The 24,729-nt window shown below is 44.3% G+C and overlaps 1 protein-coding gene across 1 annotated transcript in view; it reads right to left on the bottom strand.

Annotated features, from left to right (window-relative positions):
* IFT172 (intraflagellar transport 172) overlaps nucleotides 1-24,146 on the bottom strand; it is a 34,809-nt gene extending 10,663 nt beyond the window's left edge. The window contains exons 1-26 of the mRNA XM_043604261.1: nucleotides 23,960-24,146; nucleotides 21,339-21,482; nucleotides 20,974-21,086; nucleotides 20,493-20,532; nucleotides 20,135-20,200; nucleotides 19,847-19,926; nucleotides 19,547-19,634; nucleotides 18,423-18,637; nucleotides 17,396-17,519; nucleotides 16,900-16,995; nucleotides 15,848-16,009; nucleotides 15,421-15,474; nucleotides 15,075-15,178; nucleotides 14,814-14,899; nucleotides 10,590-10,702; nucleotides 9,586-9,753; nucleotides 5,396-5,532; nucleotides 5,053-5,160; nucleotides 3,602-3,686; nucleotides 3,206-3,298; nucleotides 2,401-2,478; nucleotides 1,927-2,175; nucleotides 1,669-1,747; nucleotides 1,351-1,471; nucleotides 1,050-1,194; nucleotides 240-329 (exon numbers count right to left, since the gene is read on the bottom strand). Of these exons, the coding sequence (XP_043460196.1) occupies nucleotides 240-329; nucleotides 1,050-1,194; nucleotides 1,351-1,471; nucleotides 1,669-1,747; nucleotides 1,927-2,175; nucleotides 2,401-2,478; nucleotides 3,206-3,298; nucleotides 3,602-3,686; nucleotides 5,053-5,160; nucleotides 5,396-5,532; nucleotides 9,586-9,753; nucleotides 10,590-10,702; nucleotides 14,814-14,899; nucleotides 15,075-15,178; nucleotides 15,421-15,474; nucleotides 15,848-16,009; nucleotides 16,900-16,995; nucleotides 17,396-17,519; nucleotides 18,423-18,637; nucleotides 19,547-19,634; nucleotides 19,847-19,926; nucleotides 20,135-20,200; nucleotides 20,493-20,532; nucleotides 20,974-21,086; nucleotides 21,339-21,482; nucleotides 23,960-23,998 (2,877 nt within the window). The 5' untranslated portion in view covers nucleotides 23,999-24,146. The remainder of the gene's footprint in view (nucleotides 1-239; nucleotides 330-1,049; nucleotides 1,195-1,350; nucleotides 1,472-1,668; nucleotides 1,748-1,926; nucleotides 2,176-2,400; nucleotides 2,479-3,205; nucleotides 3,299-3,601; nucleotides 3,687-5,052; nucleotides 5,161-5,395; nucleotides 5,533-9,585; nucleotides 9,754-10,589; nucleotides 10,703-14,813; nucleotides 14,900-15,074; nucleotides 15,179-15,420; nucleotides 15,475-15,847; nucleotides 16,010-16,899; nucleotides 16,996-17,395; nucleotides 17,520-18,422; nucleotides 18,638-19,546; nucleotides 19,635-19,846; nucleotides 19,927-20,134; nucleotides 20,201-20,492; nucleotides 20,533-20,973; nucleotides 21,087-21,338; nucleotides 21,483-23,959) is intronic.
* Nucleotides 24,147-24,729: the final 583 nt, after the last annotated feature.

Below are 24,729 nucleotides of genomic sequence, written 5' to 3'. Positions count from 1 at the left end.
TCAGATGCCCCAGCTCCTGAGCCCGTCATGCCCGCTTCAGAATTACAGGTTTGGGAACAAGGGCCTCTTCATCCTTGCCTTTGCCTGTGGCTAGGGATCAAGGTTCTCCAGACTTCATTCTGGTACTCTTTCTCAGCTTTCAGGGAACCCAGTGAAGGAGGAGGAGATCAGAGACCAAAGAAAGTGGCAACAGATGCTGAGAGGTGGGATTCTCTGATGAACGCGACCCCTCCCTCTACCTTGTGGGCTTGCTCCCAGCGGCCAGCCTGAGTGTACATGTCGATTGCATCTTTTGTCCGGTCTCCTTTGATGTAGAGCTCCTCGGCAATCTGTGGTTGAGAGAGGTAGACACAAAAGGCCAAGAGCAACAGAGTTAAAGCAGCCTGCGAGGGAAGGAAAGAACAAGCCTCAGCTGGGATGGAGGAGAGCTGGGGATACTACTATTGTATAATAACAGAGAAGAAAAGATGACAATGGGGGTCTCACACCTTCTACTGTTTTGAAAAAAAACAAGACTAGCCCAAACCAGAATGGGGAAGATGGGAGCTTAAAAGGGCTGTCGGTTAAGCATCCAACTCTTGATTTCAGCTGTGGTCATGATCTCATGGTTCGTGAGATGAGCCCCGCATCCGGCTCTGTGCTCCCAGCACGGAACCTGCTTGGAATTCTCTCTCTTCTCTTTCTGCCCCTCCCCTGCTCTCTGTCTCTCAAAATAAATGAATAAACATTAAAAAAAAATAAAAGGGTCTCCCATTTCTGCAATGTAAGGCAATTCTACACTGTAACTATGATGGCATTACCATGAAGAATCACTCATGCTAGCATAGGAAGAGAGCTGGACACTAGCTTTATATATTTGGGAGAGGAGTCTGTGTCATGATGGAATGAAGGAAGGGCAGTAAACTGCTTTCTTCCCACTCAGGTGGCTGATGCGGCTGGGACCCAGGAAGAAGGACATGGTGAGGTAGCCCCCACTTCCTGTTCTGGGTTCTCTCTTTGTTAATCCTGTACTGCGTTGCCTCAGGCTGAAGGAAGGGACTCTTCCTCACCTCATACTCCTGCAGAGATGCATAGTGCTGGGCCACACGGGGATAGTATTTGGACGCAATGTTCTGGTCCTGTATATCTAATATATAAATTGCCTTCTTCCACTGGCGGGCACCCAGGGCAGCCTCAATTGCTTTAATGGAGCACCTGGCATAGTTGGGAAAGGCACACGTACGTATGAGAAAAGAGGAAGACAGATGGAGGTAGGGAGACACCTCAAGCATACTCCAACCTACACTTTGTGATCTCTCTTCTTCCAGGCCTGGGTGCCCTTACTTGCCCCATCACCTTGCACCCCTTTACCTGGCTTCAATGTAGTGATTAATGGCTGCATCAAGCTGCTTCTGCTGCACCAAGTGATCCCCCCATGCCTCTTCCAGTCGCACCACTTCCACTGGGAATGCCAATCGAGCCAGCTCCACCGCTGCCAGAGACAGTGTGCTCAGTTAAGACTTCTGGGGATGGGACTCAGGAAAAGAAAGACAGGAAAATGGGGTGTGGAAAACAGGTGAAGTGGAGGAATGGAGAACTGAGCCGGTCAACCTGAACAGATGCACAAAATAGGTGCCAGGGGACTGTCTGAGCAAGTAACACTGAAGACTGAATTGGTGGTGGTAGTACCTTTCATGAATGCATTGCCTTTACAGTAGCACTCCAGGGCCCGCTGTGGATTTCGAATCTTCTCAAAGAGATCACCTGCCTAGTAACACATACCACATTACTACAATGATAGCCCTACCACCCAAAGAATCAAGTATCAGCCCCCAAAGGAGGAGAATCTGCAACCAGTCACAGAGGGCTATGTACTCCAGGACTCCTTGGGTAGGAGGGGGCACTGGGCCCTGGAGATAAGGGACAGGAATGGGAAGCCAGCCATACCCTTTCATACAGTTCCCCCTTGATAAGGGCTGCAGTGATATGTTCTACCAGCTCCGTGTTGGCTAACAGTTCCTCCCGGGTCAGCACCAGTCGAGCAGCTTTGGCAGGGAGCCCAGCTTTGAGGTAGAGGCTGATGGCTGCTAGTCCATCCCCTTGGCTCTCCTGTAGTTCACCTGCTCGCTCCTCTTGCTGAGTGTCCATCAGCCACTGGTAGTAACCCCGGCGCAGCTTCTCCAGGGCTGGGTGCCCCTGGACATGCAACAGAGAGGCAAGAGGAGTCACATCCCTCCTTCCTGCCCTGCTGCTTCCCATGCTTCTACAATCCCACTGTGACAACGGAAATCCTCCTGGTCACCAATGTCCTAACTTCCAGCCCCAACCTTGTTCCAGTTGCTATAGCCTCCTCGACGAGAGGTTTCTGATATTGGTGGAACTGAGTTGTGGGCACTGTGGAGAAGACAGAGCTGGTAGTACCTTGGCCTGAGCCACTGCGATACACTCATCCCAACGATGTAGCTCCTGGTACATGTCCATGGCCTCCTCAACGGCATTCTAGGGGAACCCGGGCAAAGAGGGGCACCAGGAAGACATGAGGATCAGAAATCACAGGCTCTCCTTAGCCTCGCTAAGATGCCAGCCCATGTGGATTAAAAGCCTCATCCTCTACTTATGCACAAGCGGAGGTGGGTTTATTATGAAATTAAGAGACGCTTAACGCCTCAGGGCACCTTAGTTGCAGAGCCCCCATTCCAAGGTGTTTTTTTTTTTAATTTTTTTTTTCAACGTTTATTTATTTTTGGGACAGAGAGAGACAGAGCATGAACAGGGGAGGGGCAGAGAGAGAGGGAGACACAGAATCGGAAATAGGCTCCAGGCTCTGAGCCATCAGCCCAGAGCCCGACGTTGGGGCTCGAACCCACGGACCGCGAGATCGTGACCTGGCTGAAGTCGGATGCTTAACCGACTGCGCCACCCAGGTGCCCCACCAAGGTATTTTTTCTTAAAGAGGGCTCCTCAAATTGTGTAAGCTTCAGGCCCCACAAACCTGGATCTATCTCTGTGTGCTAGAATTGCCAGGACAGGCTCTGGAGTATAGGGGGAGACGGCAGACAGTCGATGAAAGAAAAATGTAACTGTAAGGACTAACGCAGAGGGGTAAGTAAGCGTTTAACTGTACAAACCTGTCTAAGTGCTCTCCCCCAGTGCTCTTCCCTCAGTTTGTTTTGCTTCCCCCCGACCCTGGTCCCCTCTTCAATCTGGTCCCCCTTCTCCCCATCACCTGTTCCAAGAAGATCATTTCAGCCAGCTTGTAGTTCTTTTCCAGCATGGCTAGGCGTGCTCGGACCTGGTAGAAGTCTGTTCCTTCTCCACCCTATGGGGAGGAAGAAGGTTCTGGTTATTCTGCTGCTGCAGGAGCCATTCTGTCTGCGTGAGCCTAGACAGAAAGGCTAGAGAGATGAGGAAGCTGAAAGATTTAGAAGCTGAAAAACTTCATGGGGCTTAGTGGAAGAGGTCTGGCAAGCAATTCCACAGTGGTCCGACTCGAGGGTGGAGGTGGGATGGCCGGCCAGAACAGAGGAAAAGAGCCATGGCTGGAAAGCTAGGGATCAGGGTGCTGAGCATGAAGAGAAATCTCAGCTTGAGAGACTGAATGATTCAGGAGGATAATACTTGCATATTCCCGAGACACTTGATCTGCAATCTCATTGGTCTTGTGCAGGAATCGAGCTTTTGCTACATGGCCCAAAGCAGAAAAGCACCTGTAGTATGGAAGCAATAATGGTAATAAGCAGTATTAGTACAGAATCATCATGAATTCACTGGCTCAGCAGATATATACTGAACATTGATTATGTGCCAGACACTATTTTTGCCACTCGAGACACAAGAGGGTAAGATAGATGAGGGCCTTACTCTCAGGGAATTTAGTTTCTAGTGGAAACAAATAATTAGCAAACAAACAAAGGTATTTCAAAGAATGAAAAGGAAAATAAAGTAGTGTGATATCACATATAGACAGTTAAGCTGGTAGTCGGAGAAGGCCTGGGGAGCCGACATTTGAGCTGAGACCTACTATAAGAAAAAATCAGTCACGGTGAGATGGGGAAAAACTATTCTAGGCAGAGGGAACAGTGAGTGTAAAGGTGCGATGGCCGGAGTGAGTTTGGTGTGCTCAACGGGCGGCTGGAGACTAATGAGCAAATAGGTACCTGGTATAAGAAGGAAGCAGAAGCCATATACTGTTGGGCCTTAGGACACGGCAAGGAGTATGGGTCTTATACTAAGTACAACTGGAAGGTTCTGAGCAAAAAAAAAAAAAAAAAAAAAAAAAGACATAATCTAATTTGTGGTTTAAAAAGTCACCTGAGCTCTCACGGGATGATGAACGGATGGTAGGGGTGTAAGTACAGTATCAGTGAGACTAATTAAGAGGCGTCTGCGACACCGCAGGTAGGAGAGGTGTGGTCTGTTCTAGGGTGGAGACAGTAGAGCTGAACAGTGAGAGATCCAGGGTATGTTCTGAAGATGCTGGGTCAGAGCCCCTGGGCCTAGCTGGCAGCCTAGCTGGGAAAGAAGGGATACAGGACTCCCACACAAAATGGCAGCAACAGACATTTACTGTGCACTTCGCACAGATTCTCTTACTTTCTTCACTGCCACCATGGTTTTCTTTACCACTCAACGAGGTAAATTCTATTATTACCCCCATTTTACATACAGGAAATTGAGAAACCAAGGCTTGGAAAGGATAACTGAACTGCAGGTTATACAAGCTGGTAAATGGAGACAAGACAACTCGAAGTCTGGAGACCCAAGTCTGTCCTACTAACTACACTCCTAATCCATGTTTGTAAATACACAGTGATGCATGGATTGGAGGATATGGGTGTTAAAACTCTGAAAGGGCACCTAGTTACAAGAAGGGGAAGCAAAAGCAGTAAAAGACATACTCTTAGAACCCAGGACAGAAGAATGTTTGGAATAACTACATGCAAGGGTTCTAGGATGACACTGTTGGCACGGGATGGAAGTGGTGTCTTGGCGCTTGGAGGAGCGGCCCACAGGCAAAATGCCCACTGGCCATCCTTCCTAGCTGCCCAGCACCTCAGTTCTGGTCTACCTCACCTCTCAGCAATGTGGAGCTGCCTTGCCTCTAGTGCCAGTTTGCTCAAGGTTTTCCACATTGCCTCTGTTTCTGGGGTCATTTCCAGAGTCTCCAAGAAGGCTGTTGCCCTGAAGAGAGAAGGAAGCAAAGCAACAGTCCAGGGTCAGCAAGACACAGAAGAAGGCTGGTGAGGGGGCTGGGGGAAAGGGGTAGGGAGGGTCAGGCAATTGTTTGCCCTTTTTGTCTAATCTCCTCCCACCAGGTTCTTTTTAGATGTGGCCGGTTTTACCACCCATTCCAAGTCCTCCTGCCTCAGAACCAGATTCTCCCACCACCTGGCAGGTTATTAGCCCAGACCCTCACCGGGTGTAGTTGCCGTCATCAATGGCTGTTCCAAACTCGATAAGGCCCTCATCCAGTGTGTAGGCGACTGTAGTCACACCTTCAGTCACCATCACCTCGGTCTTCCCCCCGCCTCGCTCCAGGCCTATGACCTCACCCTGTAAAATTTCAACGTTCCCCCCCACCCAATTCCAGGTTGGTGTTTCCACCGCCTCCACTGTAGAACAGACCCACCCTAACCCAACCCTCCTGCTCACACGTCAAGGGAATTACAGTGGCCCTTGTTTGCCTAACATTTAGTTTCTTTAAAGCAGGTAAAAATTCCTGATCTATGGTAATATCCTTGGGTTAAAGTACACTCATAGCTGTGCCAGCACTAATGCCTGGAGGTAAACTGACAAAATGCGCATCCCCTTCTGCTTCTAGCTTGAATCCTCTTGTTAAAATACAACTTCAACCTGGGACATACTTTATAATGCATTAGTTGCTGAATTCATCTGAAGAAATCACTAGGCATGCTTCCTACCCCATCTCCTACTGGAAGGAAGGAGGGAAAGAAGGAAGGGAACAGGGGAGAAAACAGAGGGAAGGGAAGGAGCAAAGGGAAGAACAGAAAGAAAAGAAGGAAAGAAAAGAAATAAAGAAAGAGATCAGTGTGCTAAAACCTGAGTAGGAAAAAACAGAAGCTGAGCAAGTAAAAGGGTACAGCTGCCCTGAAGGCACACACTTATAGAGAGAATAAATCATGGGTCCTCCAGCAGGATAGGGAGGCTGAATCTGAGACTCCCTCATGAATACTGGGAGCCTCTCTTTAATAAAGGGAACAAAAGTTATTAATATGCCTGATTCTTGCAGAAGCAAACAAATCATCTCTGCAGGAAAACAAATCCATTTTAGGCCCTTAAGATTCTAAACGTTTATATTCAACATAACATGAGCTCAATAAAAAAAAGTACCAAAATACAAGTTAGCCACTATAAAGGAGGAAATAGTAACTACAGCAGTTTTGGACCTCCAAGGATTTCTGACATTAAAAATAATAGTCATGATGGGGTGCCTGGGTGGCTCAGTCAGTTAAGCATCCAACTTCGGCTCAGGTCATGATCTTGTGGTTTGTGGGTTCAAGCCTTGAATCAGGCTCTGCACTGACAGCATGGAGCTTGCTTGGGATTCTCTCTGTCCCTCTCTCTCTCTGCCCGTCCCCAACTCGTGTGCATGCATGCTCGCTCTCTCTCAAAATAAATAAAAATTTAAAAACTTGAAAAAAGATAGTTATGGGAAAAAGTTATGGAATATAAAATAAGTGTAAAACGTTTAAAGACCTAAAAAATGAAATGATAAGTTAAGCAATAAATAAGAGATTATCAAAAATGGCCATGTTGGGCTCACTTTGGTAGCGTATATACTAAAAAAAATGGCCAGGCAGCCTGGAGGAAGAACCAAATAAAACCTTATGGAAAACTTAATATTTGAAGTAAAAAAACTCAATGGGTGGTTTAAATAGTAAATTAGACAATGATGAAAGTGAATTACTGAACTTTTTTTTTTTAAGTTTATTTATTTGGGGGAGAGAGTGAGCAGGGGAGGTGCAAAGAGAGAGGGAGAATCCCAAGCTGTCAGCACAGAACCCAACGTGGGACTCAAACCCACAAAACTGTGAGATCATGACTTTAGCTGAAATCAAGAGTTGGATGCTTAACCGACTGAGTCATTCAGGCACCCCTGAAAGATTTATCTTAAGAAATAATCAGGAATGTAGCTTGGAGTGAGAAAAAGAAAGGGAAATGAAAGAGAGGTTACAGAGGCACAAAGACAGGACACGAAATTGAACATATGCCTAATTAGAGTCCTGAGGGCAAGACTAGACGGAGCAAGAGAAAAAGCAACGTCTGAAGAGATCACGGTTGAGAAACTGCCAAGCTTGATGAAAATACGTGTACTCACAAATATGCCACATACCACACAAATATATGAAGCAGGCTAACTAAGTACAAGGAAATAGTGAGACATTGTAATGAAACTTCAGAACACTGACGAAAGAAAAGACTTTAAAAGCATCAAGAGAGAAAAGACAGAAAGGGCTATTAATAAACTTCTCAGAAGAAAGGAAATCAGTCAGTGGGATGGTATTTGCAAAAGGCTAAGAAAAACGAACCGTCAATCGGGAATCGGGTACTAAGTCCGAATATCTTTCAAGAACAGGCCAAATAAATACATTTTCATATAGGGTTGCCTGGGTGGTTGCCCAGGGAATATATCTGAACCCTGGGTTTCAGATCCAGGGTTGCCTTGGATCAAGCATCCAAGTCTTGATCTCAGGGTCTGAGTTCAAGCCCTGTCTTTGGCTCCATGCTGGGTGTGAAGCCTATTTAAAAAAAAAAAAAAAATTCAGGGATGCCTGGGTGGCTCAGTCGGTTAAGTGACTTCAGCTCAGGTCATGATCTTGCAGTTCGTGAGTTTGAGCCCTGCACCAGGCTCTGCACTGGTAAAGAGTACTCTCTCTCTCTCAAAATAAACTTAACAAAAAATTTAGATAATTACATTTCAGTAATTTTCAGAAACTGAGCATTTATCTTAAAAACACTTTCTTTCAGGGGTGCCTGGGTGGCTCAGTCGGTTGAGCGTCCGACTTCAGCTCAGGTCATGATCTCGCGGTCTGAGTTTGAGCCCCGCGTCGGGCTCTGGGCTGATGGCTCAGAGCCTGGAGCCTGCTTCCGATTCTGTGTCTCCCTCTCTCTCTGCCCCTCCCCCGTTCATGCTCTGTCTCTGTCTCAAAAATAAATAAATGTTAAAAAAAAAAATTAAAAAAAAAAAACAAAAAAACAACACTTTCTTTCAGGGGCTCCTGGGTGGCTCAGTCAGTTAAGCATCTGACTTCAGCTCAGGTCATGATCTCCCAGTTTATGAGTTCGAGCCCTGCATCAGGCTCTGTGCTGACAGCTCAGAGCCTGGAACCTGCTCTGGATTCTGTGTCTCCCTCTCTCTCTGCCCCTCCCCACTCACACTCTGTCTCTCTCAAAAATAAATAAGCATTAAAAAAATAAAAATAGGGGCGCCTGGGTGGCTCAGTCGGTTAAGCGGCCGACTTCGGCTCAGGTCACGATCTCGCGGTCCGTGAGTTCGAGCCCCGCGTCGGGCTCTGTGCTGACAGCTCAGAGCCTGGAGCCTGTTTCAGATTCTGTGTCTCCCTCTCTCTCTGCCCCTCCCCTGTTCATGCTCTGTCTCTCTCTGTCTCAAAAATAAATAAATGTTAAAAAAAAAAATAAAATAATAAAAAAAATAAAAATAAAATGAAACAAAAGAAAAACCACTGTCTTTCAAGAAGAAGAAAAGTAACTCCAGAGGGAAGATCAGCAATGCAAAAAGAAAAAGTGAACAGAGAAACTGGTGCCATGATGGCAAATCTAAACAAATTATGGCTGTGTTAAAAGAGTAATGTCTAACTTTGTGGATGACAAAATACTGGACAATAATGGCAGAGGGGAGGTAATCAAAGTTAGGGGCCCTGTATTGTTTGCAGGGGGGGTTTAGATGCTAGATAACTTTAGACTGTTAGTTATATAGCCAACTTCTAAGGGTAACCACTATAGGAATAAAATGTATAACCTCCAAAGCAAAACAGTAAAAAACAAGTTTTTAAAAAAGGACAAAACAACCTAAAAAACCCCAAACTTAATTAGTCTAAAACGGCAAGAAAGGAGAAAAAAGAACAAAAGAGTGTTCTATCCATACCTATACCAATCATCCTAGCCTTACACAGGGGCCTCTTTGGTTTTCACAGGTTCCTCCCAGGTGTTGGGATATCACTGGAATGTGTGTGATGCTGGTGGGATAGGAAGGAGGGTCTGATCTTCAGTCTGATAAAAAAGTTCTTCCTGGCTTACAACAGAGAATCAACACACAGGAACTGCCCAGAACTGCCCCTCTTATTGGGGCTCTTCCAGCTTAAGAGAACTCCTCATTATGACCTGGTGAATTCCCAGGGCTGTAATAGACAGCCATACTCCAAGGACCTCATATAATGTCAGGAATCTGAACAAGGATGGTTTTGGGGCCTGGCCCGCTGTTGGGGAGTCTAAGCTTTACTTGCCAACTCCATCACAGAGATTATGGGTGGTGGGCCAGAGAAAACCAAATAACCTTTGGAGCTTCCTCAGGGCTCTAATCAGTCAGTCTGACATTATGCCTGAGGCGTCCTGGTGTCGACATACCCTAATAGAGGACATGGTGACCCTCTCGGGTGCCTCAATGTTGTACCACACACACAAGCTGTTTCGGTTCTGAGCTACCAGCACATCACTTCCTGGGACCCACTGCACGTACGAGCAGAAGTTGAGAATCATTGTCTTAGAGCAACCTTCAATATCATATAGATGTAACTGAAGGAGAAAGAGGTAGACAGCACAATTAGAAGGGGTATGGGGTATCTTCTGACCTTGACCATTTCCCTAATGGTGAAACATGGTGAACTAACCCACCAATCAGGTACATTCTGAATTTCAAAGCATTCTAATCTGCTACCCTTGAAGTTTATATTGACTTGGTACATCATCGCTCTGACAAGTAAGAGATGACCAAATGAGCAAAGATCTACACCCAGAAATTTAAGTTAGGTGATGGTTGGACTTTCAATCTTAAGAGTAACTCTGGGCCAGAGTTGCCACACTGGATCACAAAAGTGAGGCTATGAGGCAAATTAAATGGCCTGGATATTTGTGGTGTGGCTTTCACATAACAATGGAAATGAAATTAAAAATCACCAGATCGTCTCTTTGCCCCGGATGTTGAACTCTTTGGTGGTACCATATTGAGATTAGAGTCAATAAGGGGCTGAGGGGAGACTATCCTTGAGCCAGTTTCAATGCTGTCAGGTAAGAGTAGCTGAAAAACACTGTAGCAGGTGTGGGTAAAGGTCAGCTAGGCATGCATGGGTGAGGCAGTTTCATGAGGGCATTAGACTTGTAAACAGTAAGAGAAAAAGCAGCTCCCAAATTCCTCTTGACTTTGGTGCCATCATGATACAATCTCATGGGTAATACAGGATGGGCTGTGATATCAGACATAATGTTGATTCTTCTGTGCCTTTTGCTATGTTAATGGCATAGCACCAAGGAACTATGTCCCATCCTGCCCCCCACAATCCCTGGTGGCAGGCAGGCAGCACTACATCCTCTATGGACCACTCAATGGTTAAGGCCTTAGTAAACCTCCTCACACGAAGTTTCCGGTCTCTGAAGAGAAGCTTGTGTCCAGTTTCATTAAGTTCCAGCCAATCCACACGGCTCTCATGGCTGATGGTGCCAATGTTGTAGCCACCAATCAGATCCACTACAAAGCAAAGGAGATAGGGTTAAGCAAATAGATTCCATATAATCCTACATAGGACATGAGGCAGCCTGCAAAGGTCTTGCCTTCACTCGTCTGTTGGGCTTTACGAACGTTGCATCAGCCTAGAATATGAGGAATGCAAATGGCCAATGCAACATAATTTTGCGAAGATGCTTAAGATGCTAGATTTCTTCTAAAATTGTAGAGGTTTTGTTTAACTCTGTGGTTAACTCAAAGGTCTAGATCCATCAAGAAATGTGATTCTTCTCTGGGACTCCTGGAGTTGTCTCCTAGCAGATCAGATCAGAGCAACTGGCTTCCATTACTCACAAAATCCTCTGGAAGGCAGCACTGAGCACATTAAGGAAGAGCCCCAGTTCTAGCACCCCAGTGAGGTAAAACTGATGGATGAAATGACCTTGATGATCCTATTTGCTCCAAGGAGTTACCTGCACTTTGAGTGCCTATGATGTAAGAGCACTAAGGGGCAAACAGCGGTGAGGGCACACATACAAACCAGGAGGAACCTCTGACTATAGTTAGGCTGACCACACTGGGGATGGATGTTTGTTCGGTGTGAAGTCTGCAGACAATATGAGAAATGATCACATTTAGCACAGACCACTCAGGATTGACTAGGATGCTTTCAGAGACTCTCCTGAACACAGCCCACTCACAACTCTTCTTTATATATATTAACAACGAGCAACATCCTGTCTTGGTTATACCTGCTGAAGCTAAAGACAAATATCAGCTAATGTCTACAGCTGAGAAGACCAACTTGAAAATGAAATTTGCAGGGGTACCTGGGTGGCTCACTAGGTTAAGTGATCGACTCTTGATTTTGGCTCAGGTCATGATCTCATGGTTCGTGGGTTCGAGCCCCACATTGGACTCTGTGCTGACAGTACAGAGTCTGCTTGGGATTCTCTCTCTCCCTCTCTTTCTACTCCTCCCACATGCATGCTTTGTCTCAAAATAAATAAACTTAAAAAAATGAAATTTCTTTTAATTAAACAAACAGCAAAATCATAAGGCCATGTTTTAATGTCCCAATTTACATGTAAAATCATAGAACGCTAGAGCTGTGGGGGCCCTATGTCGGTGAACACCCTGAAATTATACACAAAATTATGTGTTTATATATATTCTTCTGGGAAAGGATCTATGATTTTAATTAGATACTCAAAGGGGTCAGGGACCAAAAAAGGTTAAGAGAAGAACTCTGTCATTTTATACACATGAAGATGAGCCCTATGGAGTGCGGTGACTTGTCCAAAGTTTCATGGCTCATAGGCCACTGGACTATATTATTATTTCCATTACAGTTACTTGCATTTCTGAGGTCAATAATCTGATGTGAAATACAAAATTGATGAGATGTAAAAGTCTCCTAAGAACAGACCATACATTGGGAATGCAAGCTGGTGCAGCCACTCTGGAAAACAGTATGGAGGTTCCTCAAAAAGCTAAAAATAGAACTACCTTACGACCCAGCAACTGCACTACTAGGCATTTATCCAAGGGATACAGGTGTGCTGTTTCAAAGGGACACATGCATCCCCATGTTTATAGCGGCACTATCAATAATAGCCTAAGTATGGAAAGAGCCCAAATGTCCATCGATGGATGAATGGATAAAGAAGATGCGGCATATATATATATATATATATAAATATAATGGAGTATTACTCAGCAACCAAAAAGAAGGAAATCTTGCCATTTGCCATGACGTGGATGAAACTGGAGGGTGTTATGCTAAGTGAAATTAGTCAGTCAGAGAAAGACAAAAATCATATGACTTCACTCATATAAGGACTTTAAGAGACAAAACAGATGAACATAAGGGAAGGGAAACAAAAATAATATAAAAACAGGGAGGGGGACAAAACAGAAGAGACTCATAAACATGGAGAACAAACTGAGGGTTGCTGGAGGGGTTGTGGGAGGGGGGGTGGGCTAAATGGGTCAGGGGCATTAAGGAATCTACTCCTGAAATCATTGCTTCACTATATGCTAACTGATTTGGATGTAAATTTTAAAAAATAAAAAATAAAGTTAAAAAAAAAGAACAGACCCATACATATATGGAAACTCAATTTATGAGAAGTGATGGTACAAATTAGTGAGTACAGGATGGACTTCCAATAAGTGGTTAAACATGGAAAAAGTAAAATATGATCTATACCCACATTATGTACAAAAGTTAATTCCAGGTGAAAACCAAAATATAGGAGGGAGTTAGAACCTTAAAAAAATTTTTTTTCAATGTTTGTTTATTTTTGAGAGAGAGAAAGACACAGAGCACAAGCAGGGGAGGGGCAGAGAGAGAGGGAGACACAGAATCGGAAGCAGGCTCCAGGCTCTGAGCTGTCAGCACACAGCCCGACATGGGCCTCGAACCCACAAACCGTGACATCACGTCCTGAGCCGAAGTCGGAGGCTTAACTGACTGAGCCACCCAGCGCCCCAGGAGTAAGAAACTTTTTTAAATTTTTTTTTTTTTCAACGTTTATTTATTTTTGGGACAGAGAGAGACAGAGCATGAACGGGGGAGGGGCAGAGAGAGAGGAAGACACAGAATCGGAAACAGGCTCCAGGCTCTGAGCCATCAGCCCAGAGCCTGACGCGGGGCTCGAACTCCCAGACCGCGAGATCGTGACCTGGCTGAAGTCGGATGCTTAACCGACTGCGCCACCCAGGCGCCCCGTAAGAAACTTTTAAAATAAGACCTCAAAAATCACCAACTATTTCTTAAAAAGTGATTAAATGAACTACATTAAAATTAAAGAAGTCTGAACACTAAAAGATGCTGAGACAAAGTATCTACAATACAAATGATAAGGTTATCTACACACATACACAGGACTCCTTCAAGTCAAGGAAAAGACAACCTGATTTTAAAAATAGGCAAGGGATAAGAACTGGCAATATGCAGAAGGAGAAATCCAAATAGCCAATAAACAAATGAACAACAAAAAATTAATACGATGAGATATTATTTCATATAAAAAGATTGAGCCAAATTATGAAGTCAGGCAATTTCAAGTATTGGAGAGGATGAAGAACACTGGGACCTCTAACTGCTGGTGGGAATGTAAATTGGTACAATCTCTTTGGAGAGCAATTTGGAAATATTTAGTGAAATTGCAGATGTACCTCTTCTATGATTCAGCAATTCCACTCTAGGTATAAACCTCAGAGAACAGAAAACGCTGGAGACAGTGAAAAACCAACAACTTAAATGTCCCTCAATAAGACAAGAGATAAAAGATCCAAAGTAAATACAATGAGAGGTCAGGACATGACAGAACTGGGTGTGGGTACACATGTAATAATATTAATAGCTAACATTTATGAAGTGCTTATTATGTGCCAGACACTAGTCTAAGTGCTCTTCATACGAGGTAGGTACTATTCTGATCCCCATTTTGTGGATGAGGAAATATGAGATACAGAAAAGTTATGAAACTTACCTAAGATCACACAGGTACTAGGTACAGAAATGGGGAGGTTTGACTCCAGACCCTTGTTCTTAACAACTATAGTTCTTAACACTATACGGATATGCTATTCTCTATACTTCTTAGGGAATACTATGCTATTCTATACACATTTTCCTATGCTTGAAACATTTTATAATGCAGAGTTAATTATTAATATGTAGATTAAACTTTACTTATGTGAACATTTGTGAAATCCAAATAAAGTCTGTCATCACTAGTTACTAATGACAAAATATGCAGAAAACAAACCCCCTTCTGGTTCTAATAGACTATTACCCTATGAAGTCTAGACAGGAAGATTCATAAATTTGCTAATGGTTCTTCTCTACAATTCACAATTTCCAGCCCTAAGATACGTGCCTAGAGAACATGAATAATTATATGGGCAGGACTATATATGTAAGCAGTGTATCTGTATGCAGATATCTACATATACACACACACACATACACCTGAACATTTCACATATCCTCTGTAAGAGCGGGGTCACACATTTACCTGGTGCCTCTTAGATTCCTATATTCTCCACTGCACACAATCCTGTGATATGGAAGTGTATATAAATATCTATTCTGTTATTAGAATTATGAGAAAGTCTTACTCACCTATAGCGATAGTCTTAATATCAATAAGATAAGCCAATTTCTTATTATCTTCAATTCCTCGTTGACGTCTCTCATTAATACGGACACTGAAACATGAAGGGTGAGGTAAGGCAAAATGGGCTTAGGCCACTGTAATATTTACCAAGGGCCCTGAAGTACCATACAGAATGAAGTTTTTAGATTAACCCGAGGTTATACGAGTTAGACGTTAAAAAGGAATTCTTTGGGGTTTCAAAAATTTAGAGAACCTTGTGGGGTTACCTGATGAGGTGGGGGTTCATGAATTCGGTACGTACAGAACCCAGGGTATCATTACTCCCGTATTCCACCAGGGTTAGCTCTCCAGCATTGAAGATCATGCACACCTGGGGATGAATGGAATTGTTATATGGTGGAAAGTTTGCAAGAAGAGAGGGACAAACAGTAGAGGGAGGTGTACTGTCAGTTCAAAGTGACTCCCACTTTTCTCTTTATTCTGTTCTTCTGCCTATTTCACCCTCCCCCTTTATCTGCTGTCTCCTCAACCCCTTGCCCCTTTCCATCCTTCTGACACAGGAGCTAGAAGGAGGTTTATTGACATGGTGATGGTTCATCAAGTTCTACTCACATTTTCATTTTCAAAGAAATACTTCTCATTGCCACCAGATCCCTGCCAAGCTACCTGTCAAGGAGGGAGGAGGGAGAAGACATAAGGAACAATGTGGGTAAGTATCCAAGACCATGCTGAGAGAAAGGGTAGGAGGCAGAGAGATCGAGTTTAGGAAGGCTTTGACATTGCACAAAAGAGGTGCTGTCTCAGATTTTGCCCTAGTCTCTAGGTTTCTGAGAGAGAGCATAAGAACAGTCCAAGAGTCCAATAGTGAGGATTCATATTCCAGGATTCTGGACCTCCTGAGTCTCACTCCCGGATTATCAGTTCCCCAGAACCAGAATGGTAGAGCTTTCCCCAGAGATCTTCCCTTTGGGGACACTGGCTCGCCTGAAGTAGCAACTCAAGATGCTCCATTCCCCACCCCTCCATTTTTGGTTCTTACCTCACTAAGGCGATTAGTGTTCAGGTCCCCCAGCAGCAGTGTGTCTGATGTGTGGGCCACCAGGTAACGTTCCTTTCCCAGGATTTTCACCTCTTCCACCTCATAGCCATAGTGTGACTTGAGTACCACTCGGGTCCCCGATGACAGGTTCTTCACAATCACCTTGGTAAGGAACAAGTCTTGGTAAGTAACAGGCCTCTTCCAACCCAAACATGCCGTGCCCTTGGCCCACCTCCACAGTGTTAAACAAAGCTAACATCTTATTTCTTCATCTGGCCTAGGATATTGTTGGTAAAAATGAAATCTCACATTCACACAGTGCTTTACTATTTATGAAATGCTTTCATATGTTATCTCTTTAGGTGCTCACAATACCTATGACTCTGTAAGTTCCATGGGGTAAAACCAATCACTCTACATTCCTGTACCTCTTTGTAAAAACCTCTGTGATGACTTCAACCATGGTGTACTATATTGTTGTTTCATGTGTCTGTCTCCCTTGCTAGAATGATCTTCATTAAGGGACAATGTATTACAAATAATTATCTTGGTGTTCTCAATACCTAATAGTGCTCACACACAGAGAATGGAGAGAAAATAAAAGAATGAAGGAACCAATGAATAATAAATGAAAGGAAAAGGGTATAGAGATAGTGAAAAATGAGCTCAGGGACTAGGAAATTAGCTTGTAACGTCATACATGGTGAGTTCAGAGGCCCTAAAGCAATGTGACATACCCATGTAATCTTATTGATCAAATTCCCCAGTTGACAGCATACAGGTAGTAAAGTTTTAAACCAGGAAGATGTAAGTAGCAATCTCTGTACCTCTTAGGTCCTTAGAAAGGTTGTTTATAAATATTTTCTTGCAATAAGCTGGAAGAACTACAGCATAAAAGTTGCCAAGCAGTTGCCCTGACACATTCTGTTCTCCAGAACAGTTCTGCCAGGGATTAAGGTTGACGCTGTGCCTATGTCCAGAAGGCAGGAAAGCATCACAAGGATGAATGAGCGCAGGCAAGACTGCGGTGAGGCAGGCCATCAGCTGCTTACCTGGCTAGGTCCCACATATGTCAACTCAAACTTGTTCTTGTAAATGCTCCTCCGGAGGCAGCAGTCAAACTGTTCCACTCCACCACAGAGTGTGCCCTAGGAGGAAGAGTGACAGCATAAAAGGTAACAGGCCTGGGGAGAGTATCTAGAGACATCCTCAAAACCTAGGTTCTAGAATCTAGAGAAGAGTTGGCAGTAAAAGGGCTGGCAGTTTTTGGAAGAACCAGATGGAAAGAGGGCAATCACAGGGCTCAAGGGTATCACACAGTGATGGGATGAAAGAGAGAAATCAGCTCTGCCTACAGAACTCTGTCTCTTTTGGCTTCTAATAAAGTGTGAATTTCTCTTTCCTGCCTTTAATGTCATATTTTTAGATTGGAGTCAAAATGGAAGAGGAGATTCTCTAGTTTTAGGAGAGAGTACTTTAGGTAAAGGCAAGATTTTTCCTAGTTTGGAGAAAGTCACCCATGCAGAAAGGGATTACTAGTAAACACACCGCACAGAGTCGTGAGCCATCCCGTTTCCAGGCCAAGGCAGTGACGGTGTATAAGTTGGCAATCTCCTTGGGCTTTGCCTCTTCCCAGATGCTTCTTCGAGGGCTCCAGTTGAGCACCCGAAGTCTGAAATTAAGTAGGTGGCTTTTAGAACAGAGGGAGGCTGAGCAAAAGAGTGGAAATGGGTGGGTAACTGAAGGAAATGAGTCTTGCTGTATCAGAGAATAAAAGAAGTAAAAAAGAACACACAGTCTAGGGAGTCTTGTAGCAGAGGACAGAAAGGTTCAATAGAAGGAAGTTGGGAAAATCAAGTCAAAAGTAAAGTGGGGTGAGTGATGGGAGTGGAGACAACAAAAGGAGATCGTGGCTGGTGAGAAAAATGAGCTGTCTGCAGCAGAGAAATAAGGAAAAAGGAAAGAGAAATGGTAGGAAACAAAGAAGGAAGAAAGAGATATACATGATATTGAAGGGGATAGAAAGGTAGGACCGACAAAGCTGAGGTTAAAAGTGTTCTAGGGATATGAGGGGACCCAGACCCAGGGTGTTTATTTACTGTTACATCATTCATTCATTCATTCATTCATTCACCAAACATTTAGGCATGTATTATATACTAGATGTTAATCTAGGCACTGGAGATTTAAAAAGAATTTTTTTGAATAGGCTCCTCTTCTCAAGGGCGTTTCAATTTAGCCAGACAGCTACAAACATCAAAGTGTAATATAGTGTGACAAACACTAAGTTGGTCTGAAAAGGGGCAATGGTAACACAAAGAAAGTAGAGATGAATTCTACTGTGGAGTCCCAGGGAGAGGCACAGAGACACAACAAGATGCCGGTGCATTCTGGAACTGCCAGAGTGCCAACGGATGGTGGGAGCAGGAAGAGGGAAGTGTATGAATTAAAACCTCAGGATCTCTTTCAACATACTCTTGATTCTCATCCAGTCTCCCACTCTGGTTGAGAATAACTGGGCTAAAGCAGAGTGTACACGGAAAGTGTGCTGAAGTGCATGTGAAAGGGGACCCACCTGTCATAACTTCCCAGCACAACAGACTGGCCCCCAGGACTTGCTGCAGCTGTGGTGAACTCCCGCTCCTGAGGGTCACGGCTGTAATCAAAAGTTTGTAGCACATGGCCTTCCTTTCCATAGGCCACAATCCTCCGATCACAGCCTGCAGCCACGATGCTGTTGGTTGCCCAAGCCAAGGCATAGGGTGGGCATGGGTGGTTAACCAACTTCCCCTAAGACAGAAGTAGAGGGTTTCAATCACTCTGACCCTGACAGCTCCAGCACTCTGACCGTCCTACTCTGCATAAATCTTCCTCCCAACATTTTCCCACCCTAATAACATCCTAATCTGGAGGACTCCACAAGCTTTCTTTTTTTTTTTTTTTTCCACAAACTGTCTTTCTGTTGTATACTCTCACACACATACATATGACATATATACACACTTACTGACCTTGTGCTCAAGAGGAAACCTCAAAATACTTGTATGTAGGAGGTCTTAAAACACCTAGAAGGCCCTCCAAAGGGAGATGACCTACACATTAATCAACACTGGGTAGGCCCACAGAGAGCATAGGACTTTCTTTTTAGGAGATGTAAATTTAATTATTACAAAAGTACAGTAATTCTTTTTTTTCTTTAAGTTTTAATTACTTAAGTAATCTCTACCTCCAACGTGGGATTTGAACTCATAACTCTGAAATCAAGAGTCACATGTTCTATTGATTGAGACAGCCAGGTGCCCCTACACAAGTAATTCTTAACGTAAGTAATTCAAGCAACAGAGAATTATATACAGTAAAATGTGAACATTTCTTTTATCTCCCATCTTTTTCCTTTTCCCTCTTGAGAGTAAACGGCTTTTTTTCCCTGTGAATTCATACACATAAATATATCTTTTACATAAATGAAAATAATCTCCTTACCCTCAAAATCAATCAACTTGACTCCCCGTTTCCCACAAACACTAAGCTCTGGCCTCCTGAACACAAACCCTGTCTGTGGCTGTATCCAAATGCCTCTCTCAGAAGTCTTGCTCCTATAGCCACATCCCTTGGGCATCTCAATCTGAATGTTCCACTTCCTCTGGGAGGGATCTTGGGTTTCCTTACCCCCTATCCCAGAGCCTCCTTTAGTTATACCTGTGACTCTCCAGAGCCTTCATCATCAAAGAAATACCTAACGATGGTGCCATCTGCATGACCAGAGAGAATTCCTTTCCCAGAGCAACTGAAAAAGGAGAAAAAGAGGAAAGAAAAGAAATACAGGAAGAGATTATCGTTTCTCACCAAGAAACTCCCCTTCCCTGTTCCACACTACCCTGCCTGGGGTTCCTGCTACCAGTCCTCCCCAGCTTCCATATTACAGTCTCCCAGTCCTGACATCCCCAATGCTTCTTCATACATTTCCAAGCTCTTGGGGTACCGCTCTTCCTTACTCACTTCGTTGTCAGTGATACAACGTAGGAATCTGTCCCATAGATGGTAGATGACTTATTAGTTTTAGTGTTTGCTAAACGAACCTGAAAATGGGAAAATGGACACGAATCTGGTTAGGCTACTTTCAATCTCACCCAGGTCCTAAGGGAAGAAAAAGAAAAAACAAAACACTGGTCTTTCTGTATTCTCCCCCAACACACAACTTGACCTTAAAGGAGAAGTTTAACCATATTTCTCTCTCCAGAACCATTATCCCCACCCACAACCTCTCCTGTGTTTCTCTTCCTTTACCTTCCCTTCAGCCAGCCCAAAGACAATGATGTGCTCTGCTGGCCATTGCAGACAAGTAACAGCACTCTGTAGGAAGCAAATCATGGAAAGGATAACCTTGTCTATGTAGCTCAGCACAATTACAACAACCTGAACCTCCCTGCCACATGCTACCACCCCAGTTGCCTATAAGGAAGGAGAGGACACAACTAGGCTTTACTGGGGAAAGCAGATGGGGATGAGCAGCCTGGCAGCACCATCCTTGCAGTACAAAGACAGATTCAATGTTAAAAAATACAACACTTGGTTACATTTATAAGTAGATATACTGATACACCTTTGTGTGTTCTAATCTCCCAGAGATTGGTCTGAACTTTACCGTCTGGATGAACTTGTTACAGATGACTTTCTTGTCACCCCTGCCAAAAAAAAAGGAGGGAAAGCGTATTAAAAACACTTTCATAAAAATAAATTGCCACACAAGATGCTGGGGGAAGGGAAGAAAGAGCAGATACTTTCCCTGGCCCCGTAGTGTTCCCTACCATTCCACAGGAGCCCTGAAAGGAGGTATAAGAGGGAGCCTGGACAGCTTTGGAACAATAACAAAGATGCTGTATCACCAGGGCTCCCAGGATCTCACAGGGCCTCATGTTGACCTTAGGCTGATTCCTCCAGGGATGTGATGTCAGAACACATGGGGCAAGCAAAGGCAGGAAAGCAACAACAGACTCTGGAAGGCCTTTGTTTTCCATGTCTCAGCCTGGATCATCATCTTTTCTACTCCCCCTCCCTGGTAAGGCATTTCTTCTTGCCTCCCCCTTCTTTTCCAGGTCACCCCACATCCCAGTCTCTATCCTCACCAATCTTCTCCAATCTTGTAAACATAGATGATGTTGTCGGTCTGTCCTATGGCAATTTTAGTGGAATCAGGAGAAAAAGCCATGCCCTTCACCATATAGCTCTTCCTGCCATACTAAGAGTTCAAAAAAAAAAAAAAAAAAAAGAAAGAAAGAAAGAAAGAAAAGGAAAAGAAATAATGAGTACACATGGAAGAGAAAAGAGAAGAAAAGGGGCACACGTGACCATAATGGGCTTGAGGGATTTATCCTGAGAAAAGACGAGGCAGGCCATTCTCATGCTTACGGCTGGAGAGTCGGTTAGGAAGAATGCCAGGTTTGCAAGGCCCCAGTAACAGGTTAAGGTACACACAGAGTACTCTCTTTACCTTCATGTCAGCTGGTTTGGTGGAGAATTTATCTCTCCGCTCTCCGTGTTCATCATACAGCAACACCACTCGGTCCACTGTGCAGACAGCAAATTTGGCATTGTTCTGGGACCAAGCCATACAGGTCACCTTTGCAGCTCCATCCTGCAGAGGCAGCAGGGGCAAAAACAAACCCAGGCGCTCATTTAGAATGGCAGAAGCATTTCTAGTTCCTTTAGTTCTAGGGTGACTTTGGTCAATTTTCCTCACCATAGTACTTAAAACAAAGAGATGCCTGTGACGCATCCTGGTCTCCAAGGCTATAAAACCCTGGACCAGGAGCACAGGTGCTTCCAGAAACCCATAATGCAAATACACTAAGAGGTGACAATGCTAAATCAATTGTACCAATTTGCCCTGCAATGGCCTTGCTTCCTCATATTCCAGGTCTGCTGCTGAAGTAAATTCAATTGGTCCGATAAGTTTTGGTCTTTAGCCATTTTTTCAATATTTTGTTTGAATGCTGAGAAAGGCGCTTGGTCAGGGGCTGAAAAGGAGACAAAGAGCAAAATCTGATTCCTGCCCCAGGCTAAATAATATGGTGCAAAAACAGGAAGAGTCCCATAAAAGCGGCATGTACAAAGCACAATAATAGTTTGGAGAAGTTTGAGATAATTTTATGTTTAAAAGATCAACTTTAAGCTCTGAGGAATGGATCCACAAATGGGGAACTTATGACCAAAGGCAAGTCTGGTCAAGAAACAGTAATTTAATGTAGCTGAAACTATCTTGCAAATAGAATAGAGGAGATAAGGCAAGAAAAACAGAGCAAGGCCAGCTCAGGAAAGGTCTTTGAAGCCTGGCCAAGGAGTGTGGGCTTATTTGGTAGGAAAAGGAGATATGGTGAAAGTTCCAGAATGAGGAGTAAGATAGATAATCAGAGTTGAGACTTAGGATGAACAATGCCACCTGGTTAGTTTTTTGCATTTCTACCCTTCTCCCGTCCCTTAACAGAAGCCCAGGTTAGAAGTGATCATCTCCCAGTGACTTATTCTTGCCACGTCTGCCCACCACGAGTGTTGGTCCTCAATGGTTCTGCACTAGGGACTTCCCTCCTTGAAATAAAAAATTTAGTTTCTGCTCCAATTGTGTGATGAATTACTTGGGTTCTAGAAGTCTGGTTTAAAACTTTGGTACTTTTCACTCCTATCCCACCTACTTCCAAAATCAGAGGTAAAGGGTTAAAAAAAAAAAAAAGGCCCCCTTTCATCAAGGTCCTCAAACCAGAGGCAGAAAATAGCCATACCACCACTTTTGCCGCCCTCCAACTCTTGCTTAAATTCGGTTCCAAGGGTGGAGGATGCCTCAACAACCACTGCTCATCATCTTCATCATTTTGCCCAATCCTGGGCCTTTGCCCTTCCCGGCATCATGACATCTTATTTTGAAAGACTGAGGGAGGTTTTCATTTCCAATTATTCCACTAGGGTAAAGGAATTTTTAAATTACAGTTTTGGGGGCAGTTTACTGAGCAATGAGCACCTCTCTCTTTCATCCCAATTTCCTTCTATCCTCCTAATGCCACATCCTCTGTGAAGCCTTCCTGATTCCTCACAGCACCGTCATGAGGATTAAATGGGGCAGGAAACAATAATAATAGCTAACCCTCAACAAGATCTTACCATAGACTAGGCATTTTGATAAGCACCCGATATGCGTTACCTCATTTTACCCCCGTAAAGCTGACATAGATGCCATTATTATGCATATTTTACAAATGGGGAACCTGAGGTTCAGAAAGGTTAAGTAATTTGCTCAAGCTTACCTACACAGTAAGTGGCAGAACCATGATTTAAATCCATGTATGCTGGACCCCACAAACCACAATCCTAACTTAACTTATGCTGCCTTGCATAATAAACATATTAAACATACACGGTGGCAGGTATTATTATTAGCTTTGTATAATTTTGTTCTTTGAATTTTGAAAGTTCTCCTCTCTTGTCTATCAGTTTTTACACTGCTTTTCGGTTTACAGTGGACTTTGTGTACATTACTTCAACTCTTCCATCATATCCCCTAAGGTTGCTATTATTGTTACTTCCATTTTCCCAATGAAGTCGTTGGGTGAGTGCTCAGAGAGACTGTGGCCTGGGCTAAAGTCAGCGGTATTGGGTCATGTATTAAAAGTACAGCTGCCACTAGGATTTAAATTCTGGTCTCCTAGCTCCAAAACCCAGCCTTTCTTCAGCATGGTTTAGGCTTTCTCCCTCAGTGCCCCGCCTCTTCTGAGTCTGAGATCTGCATCATCACAAGGAACGTAAGGTCTCCTACACTCCCTCTTTTGGGCCTGCACCTAAAGCACTGGTTTATTTGGGTGCAGATTTATGTTCGTTGTTTACATGTGCGCCCAGCACGGGGCCCCGTACACAACTGATGTTAAAGGAAACGGAATGAAAGCTACCGAGGTTGGCGGTCCGTCTCGCCTACTCAACACTATCGGCCGCACACAGTCGGGATCATCGCTAGAGCCTTCGGTCTTCCGCATACAGTAGGCGCTCAACATCATTAAATTTCCGTTCCCTCACTTTTCTTGGAACGTGAAGGCGGGTGGGGGTGGGAAGAGGCACGCAACTCCTCACCTGAGGGCTCAGCAGGGTCCTCAGGTGCTTCAACTGCATGACGAACACCTGTCTCTCAGATGCCACCAGTCAGCGACAACTCCCGTGGTTACCTGGACAACCCGCCACGCAGCCGCAGCGACTGCCGCTGACGCAGATGCGACCAGAGCGCCACACACTTCGCAAGGTCACCACGTAGGTTCGCGGCGAAGCAAACAGAACGTGCGCAGGCGCAGTGAGATCTAGGGCGGGACTGCGAGTGGAATTGAATCCTCTCAACCAATCCCGTCGTTGCCTGCAAGCCCAGGCTCAAGCCACGCCCACAAGCCCTCAGCAAGTCGGGGAGCTACGTAATCACAGTCTTTCTCGCGCCTTGATGTGAGTAAGTGTACCTGAATGCATTCTTTTAATCATCATAACCCTGATGGAAAGCAGGGCAATTGCTTTCATAGACGTTTTTGCAGCTGATGGAATTCAGCCCAAATACGTTATGTGACTTGCACGGGATCAAAAGGCTAATAATGATAGCTAACAGTGAATGCTCAGCATGTTATCTGCCAGGTACTGTGCAAAGTGCTGTACATGCATTATCTCATTTAATCTCAAAGACACTTTTTGAAGGCGAGGACATTATTAGTCCCATTTTACATAATAGGAGGCTCGGGATTAGAAGGGTCACGGACCCAAACTAACAGCCAGTAAAGGATGTAACTGGGATTCAATCCAGAGCTGGTGCATTTAAACACCCTTTATATCCCTTCTGAACTCCTGTCTCTCCATCTCCATGCCAT

This window comes from Prionailurus bengalensis, chromosome A3 (genome assembly GCF_016509475.1).
Source record: "Prionailurus bengalensis isolate Pbe53 chromosome A3, Fcat_Pben_1.1_paternal_pri, whole genome shotgun sequence".
Taxonomy (NCBI): Eukaryota; Metazoa; Chordata; class Mammalia; order Carnivora; family Felidae; genus Prionailurus; species Prionailurus bengalensis.
The sequence above is the reverse complement of the archived record's forward strand: the minus strand, read 5'-3'. Positions and strand labels throughout refer to the sequence as shown.